The sequence below is a fragment of the Bicyclus anynana genome, chromosome 8 (genome assembly GCF_947172395.1).
Source record: "Bicyclus anynana chromosome 8, ilBicAnyn1.1, whole genome shotgun sequence".
Lineage (NCBI taxonomy): Eukaryota > Metazoa > Arthropoda > Insecta > Lepidoptera > Nymphalidae > Bicyclus > Bicyclus anynana.
Genome location: NC_069090.1, coordinates 4,789,351 through 4,799,235, shown reverse-complemented (window position 1 = coordinate 4,799,235; position 9,885 = coordinate 4,789,351). Strand labels below are relative to the sequence as shown.

At 37.6% G+C, this 9,885-nt stretch overlaps 1 protein-coding gene across 1 annotated transcript; it reads left to right on the top strand.

Moving 5' to 3' along the window:
• The first annotated feature begins 289 nt into the window (after positions 1–289).
• Positions 290–8,809, top strand: LOC112042832 (cellular tumor antigen p53). The gene is made up of 8 exons (XM_052882777.1): positions 290–508; positions 827–891; positions 1,945–2,104; positions 2,281–2,379; positions 3,179–3,368; positions 4,297–4,525; positions 5,231–5,432; positions 6,133–8,809. Exons 2-8 carry the CDS (start codon positions 842–844, stop codon positions 6,298–6,300), a joined length of 1,098 nt encoding a protein of 365 aa, XP_052738737.1. The 5' UTR covers positions 290–508; positions 827–841; the 3' UTR covers positions 6,301–8,809.
• The last annotated feature ends 1,076 nt before the right edge of the window (positions 8,810–9,885 follow it).

Sequence of the window (9,885 nt, the reverse complement as noted above, 5' to 3'; positions counted from 1 at the left end):
CCATAGAATAATACCAAATAGAAGACACTACTCACTGCACTCGTACGCAGTGTTGCCAACATTTTTAAAATAAAATTAGTGGGGCTGTCGGTAAGAGTAAAATTTTAGTGGTCAGACTTGGAAATTTTAATTGGTTGATTCGATGTTTTAACACTAAAAACATCGATACATCGAGTATATCAATAGATTTTCAAAACATCGAATCCATTCGATGTATCGCATTGTAAACATCGATTTTTTCAATACATCGATTTATATCGAATATCCTTATGTGGATCTAATCCTCTGTTTTTTTTAAAGTGTTGAATGGTTGAAAAAAATGTAATGTGATATTTAAAGATAAAAGTTTACATTATAATTTCTATTCATTAAGTTTGATAAAGTTAAACTTAAACTTTATTTTAAACGTTATTTTAAATAAATATCGATATTTTGAAAGCTTTACAAACTGAACTGAACTTACTTGCTTCAAACAAAGTTATTAAGAATTTTCAATATATTTTTTCTGGTAAGTTATTTACAAAGATTTTTCCCTTGGGTACCTAATACATATAAAACTTGCTAGCAATAATATAGTTAACATAGTTATAACTTTGAATCGGTAGAAAGGTGAAAGAAAATTACAAATTTGTATACATACAAAATTCTTTTATAATAGCATAAAAACTGAATTTTACAAAGCAAAGTGGCGTGCGTGTGCTAGTGTTTTGTAAAGCTGTAATTATAATGTTATTTATTTATTTTGTGTACTATAGAGTAATTTCAAGTAGAATAAGTATTCCCATGAATTCATTTTCATGAAAATTCTAATCAATTTATATTTCAGATTTAATAGAGAAAAATGTTTAAAACAGAAATGGGAACCCCTAATAGCCAAGATTTGGACCTTTTGTAAGTTTTTTTCACATAATTAAATTATTTATATTTTAGATAGATATAATGAAGCAAAGATAATTTTGAGAATCTCTCAGATCTCTAGGTTTATTGGGTTGATAATTGATATCCTTTCGACAGCCTCCGTGGCGCAGTGGTATGCACAGTGGACTTACAAGACGGAGGTCCTGGGATCGAACCTGGCTGGGCTGATTGAGGTTTTCTTAATTTGTCCAGGTCTGGCTGGTGGGAGGCTTCGGCCGTGGCTAGTTACCACCCTACCGACAAAGATGTACCGCCAAGCGATTTAACATTCCGGTACGATGTCGTGTAGAAACCGAAAGGAGTGTGGATTTTCATCCTCCTCCTAACAAGTTAGCCCGCTTCCATCTTAGACTGCATCATCACTTACCATCAGGTGAGATTGTAGAGAAGGGCTAACTTGTACAGAATTTTGATACCCTTCTTGGTTTAGGTTTCAACAAGCCCTAATAGTATGATGACTAATCATTATTCAAGGCAGAGAGGTTCTAGGTTTCACTCTCACTGCTCCATTAATGTCATTGAATAATAAAAGTAGGTACTTGCAATCTCTACAAAATTGTATATTTGCCACTTTATAGAAAGCTGTGCTGATATTTCATAAGGAATAGAGATTAAGTAAGACATGGACTGTTTATTTATTTATTTATTAGTCCTGTGGGCAGCCTATGTAGCTATGCAGAGGGTTTTATGGCCTGGATTAAGCCATGAATTAATCCTTTAGAAATAGGCTGATGATACTGAATCCTTTAGAAATAAGCTGATGATTCTAAATCCTTTTGAAATAGGCTGATGATACTTAATCCTTTAGAAATAGGCTGATGATTCTAAATCCTTTAGAAATAGACTGATGATACTGAATCCTTTAGAAATAGGCTGATGATTCTGAATCCTTTAGAAATCGGCTGGTGGTACTGAATCCTTTAGAAATAGGCTGATGATTCTGAATCCTTTAAAAATAGGCTGATAATACTGAATTCTTTAGAAATAGGCTGGTAAAACTGAATACTTTATAAATTGTCATTTCAGTGGCCTGGAGGTGGAACACACTTTTTTGCCAGTTGTTGGTAATGATTTTAACCTTTCCTCTTACTTGAATGGGGATGCTAACTCAGAGGAAACATTAGATGTAGGCACTATAGTGGTGCCGCCTGATTTCAAACTTATTGCACCAGCTCCATTTATCCCGGTAAGTAAAATTAATGTACAAAATGATATTGTAATTTGTAAATTACCAATTCATTGTACACCTATTTGAATTTAAATAAGATTTTGTTTCTTGAAGTTATCTACTATGAATAGATTTTTTTTCCAAATTTGTGTGTATCTGTGTGTCCAGCAGTCACCAGACTTTTTAAATTGCAGTTATCACCTCGTGGTCCTCCTTCAAGGAAGGATGAGTCCGAGTTAAGCAACTTCATTGTTGAAATTGATGGATCTCATACACAAAAGAAAAAGTTTTTGGTAAATATAGTTTATATTATTTTTAATCTTATTAAAAATAGCTAAATAACAACTGTATAATTTAGCTTTTCTTTCAATTAAATAAATGTTGAATCTTCTTTCTTATCAATATAGTATAAAAGTCGCTTCCCAACTTCTGTTAAACTATCTATAATGCGGTATTCATCATTAGTTACAGTATGAGTGATTTATGAGGAGTGTTTAAATATGTTTACGGTTTAACACTGTCATCCATGTGTACTGCAACTTTGTCTGCATGACATTTTCTTTCAGAATGCATGGATATTCTCTAAATGTTGCAGTTTTTTTAACTTATTTTATCGTTTTTCAATAACATTTGAATCGTCATGGGTTTCTTCATATATTTTTATACTGTCCCTGAACATACAATGTTATGTCATATCACGGCAGTATTTGGATAAGTTTCAGGAGGGTAATGTCTTTAGGGCGTATGTATGTATATGTGACTATGTACGAGTACATATGGATGTGTGTATGTAATTGTGTATGAATGCCCAATTCTTTGGCACGCCCTACAGCCTAAACGGCTGGACGGTTTTTGACATGAGTTATCATTGAAATCATGAGAATAATTGTGGTAGTGACAATCTATATAAACTTTTAAAATAAAGGGGGGATGGACGATGCTTTGTTATCTTTGGTTGTGAAAAACTCTACTTACGTTCTATCAACGTTGGTCACTGCCTACAGCACAATAACTTAGTTACTCTTTTCAGTTCATAACTTTTAAGCGTTTTTTATATAATCATTATTTTTGTATTGCTTGTAACTGTTGCAGTATTCCCACATGTTGAACCGAATATACGTGCAAATGGGGGTCAATTTCTCTGTGAACTTCAACTGGGACGTGAGCAAGGTGCCGCAAATGCAGATGTACGTGCGAGCCACCGTCGTTTTCGCGGACGCCAACCAAGCTGAGAAGCGCGTGGAGCGATGTCTGCAGCATGCGCACGTCACTTCCAACACACGTGAGCCATTTAAAAAAAAAAGACAAGAATAAGTGCCATATCTTTCAAATATGATCAATATTCCCATTACTAATCACAAAACACTGTGTTAAGACTTAGGAGTGGGTGCGACAATATTCCTCAAGATAAGGATCAAACCAATACCTCTGATTGAGTCTGGTCCCTTTTCTGTGCCAGCTCCCCCCCCACTTTATATTTTTGGTTCTATTAAAGTTTTGTTTCTTTCAAAATTATAATAACTATCTCTTATGTGATTGTTATCATTGGATATCCTAACTATACTATCCCACATCTGTACTAGTTAAAAAGCTCATAAACATAAGGCTTCTAAGTTCGAGAATCCTTACCAAAAAGATGCCTATGCACTCTTCTTTTGAAATTGATTAAATTGTAGTTTCAGAAATCACAACAAAACGACTGGCGATGCAATTATGTTGCACGCTTTAGTGATCTCTTTTACCCGCCAAGAGATAGATAGAGATAGACGACAAGATGACGGCACTTTTGATTATTGCCGACTTTGGCCACGCGGAAAGTTATCGTGCGCGCACTGTAGTAAATACTTATACTTATTATATCTTGACGGCCTCCGTGGCGCAGTGGTATGCGCGGTGGATTTAATGACGGAGGTCCTGGGTTCGATCCCCGGCTTGGCCGATTGAGGTTTACTTAATTGGTCCAGGTCTAGCTGGTGGGAGGCTTCGGCCGTGGCTAGTTACCATCCTACCGACAAAGACGTACCGCCAAGCGATTTAGCGTTCCGGTACGATGTCGTGTAGAAACCGAAAGGAGTGTGGATTTTCATCCTCCTCCTAACAAGTTAGCCCGCTTCCATCTTAGATTACATCATCGCTTACCATCAGGTGAGATTGTAGTCAAGGGCTAACTTGTAAAGAGTAAAAAAAAAAAATCATTTGATTTGTCTCAGAGACCACAGATGAAGTGGTGGTACACAACGTGCTGAGGTCGGCGAGAGATATCGGAGATCCGAATGTTTATTACTGCGGCAACCGCGCCGAGACCGACTGCTGGTACTCCGTGGTGGTGCAGTTCAACGGACCCACTGGGCATGCTTACAACTTCGTGTGCAGTAACAGCTGCAGCTCGGGCATCAACCGGCGAAACATTGATGTCATCTTTACACTGGAGGATGCTAGGTGAGTAGATATCATCATCATCATCATCATCATCATCATCCATCATTTTCATTATCCAAACAAAATGGTCTCGAGCCGCCAGCATCCAGCTTGACGTCAAACTAGTGGGGAGTCGAAAATATTGCGCTTTCCAGTGCAAGGTCGACGAACTCCACGAACTATGTGCCTTGTCCATTGCCACTTCAGCTTCGTGACTCTCTAAGCCATGTCAGTGAATTTGCATCTGCGGAGCTCCTCAATCGTGATTCGATCTCGCAGAGAAACGCCAAGCTCGCTCCATCGCCCGCAGATTAGTCATCGGAGTGCTGGATATTTGCTTTACTACTATAACTATAAACTACCCCCATGTCAAATTTCAACCTGTTTTCGATACTTCGATTTATTTTGATATGTAACCGTTCGCTTCTTTTTTGTCGACTATACTGTAAAGTACTTCCTGCCAAATTTCAACTGAATATTTTTTTTTATTCTCTACAAATTAGCCCTTGACTACAATCTCACCTGATGGTAAGTGATGATGCAGTGGAAGCGGGCTAATTTGTTAGAAGGAGGATAAAAATCCACACCCCTTTTGATTCCTACACGACACCGTACCGGTATGTTAAATTGCTTGGCGGTACATTTTTTTTTTTTTTTTGGTTTTATTGTGCGTGAGTCCGACTCGCACTTGGCCGTTTTTGGTATAGTCTGATCTTGTCTACGCAGCGGCGTAGTGTACGGGCGGCAGAGTGTAGGGGCCCGCGTGTGCTCGAGCCCCCGCCGCGACAAGCAGCAGCAGGAGTCCGAGGCGCAGCTGGCGGGCGGCAAGCGACGTAAGCGGCCCCAGGACCAGCCCGCCGAAGACAAGACCAAGAAGATCAAGCTGGAGGTCGTCAGCGACACCCAACAAGTTGTCACCTTACCAGAGGTATGTGAAGCTATGTGTATCATCATTATCATCATATCAGCCGATGGACGTACAGGCCTTTTGTAGGGACTTGCAAACATCACGATCCTGAGCCGCCTGCATCCAGCGAATCCCTGCGACTCGCTTGATGTTATTATCAGTCCACCTGGTGGAGGGTCGACCAACACTGCGTTTTCTAGTGTAGGGTAGCTATTCTAGCACTTTGGGACCCCAACGTCCATCGGCTCTTCAAACTATGTGCCCCACCCATTGCCACTTCAGCTTCGCGACTCGTTGAGATTTGTCGGTGACTTTCGTTGTATGTGCATAATTAATGTACTATCAGAAGTTATTTACACGATTACCGTCTGAATGTCTGTCACCTCAGTTCCTGCCACACGGCGTGGCAAAATGAGTTGTGTTCCGAGTTACATGCGAATTTCTGCGACCGGAAATTACGCGACCGACCGAATTTATATGGAGCACTAAACAAAGCCCCAGACCGCGTCGCGCGACCACTTTTATTTAGTGCTCCATATAAATTCATACCAAGCAGTGGGTTGTGCGACCCTGTCGCGGTCGCCAAGATCGGAATGCTACCTTTAGGCCTAGTTCGGACTATTTTAGTCGATTTTTGGGCGGTATACCCAAAAATCGTTCGTACTCGACTAAAATATTAAAGTAGTCCAAAATAGGCATTAGAGAGGTCAATTGTTTACAGATCGAAGTAGTGGGATCGCACGCTGCTCTGAACATTCTCAGACACGCGTACAATTTGATGGAGACCCAGCGCTCCACCGCGCACTCCTACCAGCAGCCCGTGGAAGAGTTCGACAGGTGCATCGCCAACCTGAAGAAAATGATCGATGAATTTGAATGTAAGAAGTGATATTTGAATCACTAAATACTTATAACCCGTCAGCATTAACTTGACACCTGGCTATTGGCATTGCAGACACATTCGAGGCAGGTGTCAAATTAATCCGCACGAGCTGTACTTGTCGTTTATACTTAAATTGGTTTTAAGGTCCCAGTATAAGCCAACCTTTACCGAGTTGGTTAACCTCTTGAACGTTGGATTAAACATATTTTATATCAAATTAAATAAGTCAATAGGCTATATGACACTTTCAAAGGTCTTAAATTGTTCATTATAGTTATACTAGATTGGAAAAAAAACATAATTTTTTGAGATGTTATTAGGAATATAAAATTTTTTATTTTTAAATATTTTTTTGACAATATGAGCCAAAACGCTGTCGGCCATGATGGCGTATATTTTAACTGTTTCATGACGTCACGTTAACAAATCCATTATTAACAATTAGTTTGACGTTCAGTGCATCAACAAACGTGACGTCACAAAATGGACGAGCGTTTCTGATGTTTGAATAATTTGAAAATATGTACATGATTATTAAATTAAGTGTAGGAAATAGTAGTCTAGAGGGTTATTATGTCAGGTGGCGCGACTTGTTTCTGTAAAGAGTTGGGAGTTTGAGAGGGGTACCCATCAGGCGGGAACGACTTGTGATTTATGGCGCTCGCCTTACGGTCGTCTTCAGTGTACTCGTGGCGTTCGAGCCGTCCACATTTCTCGTTGTGTAATTCTTTATGGGTTATTTGGGATAGGCGGGGAGAATGACTTGAGTGGAAAAGGGGAGTGTTTTTTAATTATCAAAGATGTCTTTAACCCTACACACAACGTTCACAAGTGCGTGACTCCACTCAAGGTCATTCTCTGCCATTCTAGGGTCTTATTCTGGTTATAGTTTGATTTGTTAATTAAGTTGTCCTGACAAATGTCGTGAATGTGAACCTTTGTTAGACATTAGTTTTCTTATTGTTTGTAAACCACTTCTGAGTCTGCTAAAATAAGTTTTATAAGAAATCCGTAACTTTAATTAATTAATATCGATATATTTCGGACCCTTATTCCGTGTACTATACGAAATTAATATTGTTTATATTAAATTTGATCAGACTCAACTACCCTGTTATGTTGCAAATGGGTTGATTAAAAATTGCAGTCCAAAAAACGAAAATATGATTAAAATATAATAATTTAATTTTTTTAACATTTACTGGCTCACATCTTTATTGACTTATTTAATTTGATTAAAAGAAACTTTTCATCCAATAACCAGCTCGGTGAATGTGGTTGTGTTTTTTGATATTTTTCTTGATTAGGTATACAATAAGATAGACAATTTATAGCTCTAAGGCATTGTACAATATTTTCAGTAAATAATAATTATGAAACAAAAGGGATGATAAAAATTGGGTATCTATAATATGCCCCCTTTTCACTTTGGCCAATACGCACTTTAAATTGGCCAACATTGTGGCGAATATTGTGATTGTTTCAAAACCTACACTATGCTCAGACCAATTATTGTATAGGACCTGCCGCGCTATAGCTTGGCAACTTCGTTCATATCACCCGATGGTCCGCGCGGGCCGGGGGGCGTTTAGCGATGAATGAAAAACCTACGACTGATGCACCTCACTTCCCCGCACGCACGATTTTACACCCTGGCAACGAACTTGCCAGGCTATAGACGTTACTTTTCTGTCAAAGTATATGATCAACGATCTAATGCGATTATAAAAACTGTCTATAGTATCGATGTTTCATAGTTGTATTCATGTTCGTTGGTTAAAGAGCTCTGTAAAAATACATTTTTGTGTAGTCCGAGTGGTGTAAAAAACGGGCAAATACTTCTAGTTTATTATAAGATATATACACCAAATCTCATTTTCCTCTGATAATGACAAACAATTTTGGTCGTCAATTTGGGTGCGATACTGGGGTCCTTCTATAATTGGTCTGAGGCACTACGTGATAGACAACATATTGGCCAAAGTGAAGAGGGAGAATTATAGCTTGGCAACTTCGTTCGTAACACTACCAAAGTAGCGCACGGGGCGGAGGGCATGTAGCGATGAATGAAAAACCCACGACTGATGCACACTTCCCCGCACGCACGATTTCACACACGCGCAGTCTTTCCGCCCTTCGCCCGCATACCATGGAAGTGTTATCAGCAAACTTGCTATAGGAACAAAGTGTCCTTACTTGGTGTTCAAATAGACATACCAAAAATAAAATTTAATTGAAGTTTTGCTCGAATTTTTAATGTGGTTCATACAAAATTGTTTTCGTTGTTTAGGAAGTGCTTGGTTTATTTAGATTTCTACTATATGGTTATGTTTAATGAATGGTAAAACCCTATAATAAAGTTATACATTCCGCCTATGATAAGCATTACCCACCGTATTCCTTACTTAATAATGGTGCTTAAAACTGTAGAAAACTTTGGTTTTAAACCTGATTTCTTGTGCTTTAAAAATGTTCGAAACCTAGGGATTTTAAATCATGCTCGAAACAAACAAAAGTAACCTTTATCTGAATGTATAAAAAAGTAGATATTTTAAACATACTCGTATCCCAGTAACAAATAATGCTCAATACATTGATTATTTTAAGTTAATACATGATAGTAATAGTATGCGCCATGCTTCGAGTCCGCTCTGACAGAACTAATCGTATCATCAAAATGGTTGGGATAATCCGTGTTTTGTTTATACTATACGCCTCGTGTTCAGAGTAGACTCGAAGGTTGGGGCATACTATACTAAAATCATAATAAAAACTAAAGTCCGACCGCTCAGAAATTGTGACAGGTCGTGCGCATGGGAGAAACATTGTTTCGTTTTTTTTTGTTTCTCTCTTTCCCCATTCCTTCACGATCTGTCAGAATCTCTCAATCTGTCGCAATCTCTGAGCAGCCGGACTTTAATGGTTGGTTACGTGTTTTTAAAAGAAAATTATGAAACATTTTACTTTATATTGGTTTATTTAGTTTTATAGTGCAGTATAGCGTCTTCCTCGTGCCAGGGGTAATACTTAGTTATATGAATTAGATAAATAATTATATTTTATTTTATTATTGATTTTTATTTTTTAATTGATGATTATGAATGAATAATGACAATATTTTATGTGATTTTGAGCATTTTTATATAATTAACATTTTAAATGGTGCATTTTGACAGTTTTCTGAGTACTCCAAAACAGTACAGACTACTAAAGCCAGTACATGGGAAAATCTAAAATATTTTTTTTATTGTTATTCCAGTATTTCACATCCTGGAGATGTATTCTTTTGTTTTTAATTTTTAGGGTTCCATAGTTCACAAGGAACATAGTTTCGCCATGTCCGTCCACGATTTAGCTCAGAGAATATTATTAGGAGAATGGTGTATGTCTATGAAAAATGTCGACAAATTTGTAAAATAAAATCTTATTAAATATATATTTTTTATCAAGTATGTTTTATATGTATGTATGGGAGGTCCACACAATATATAAAATAAACTTAAAACATGAAACTTTCATAAAAATTCTGTTGTTAATTAATTAAAGTTGTACTAACATATTTCAGTCTCTACAAATTAGAAGGCTACAATT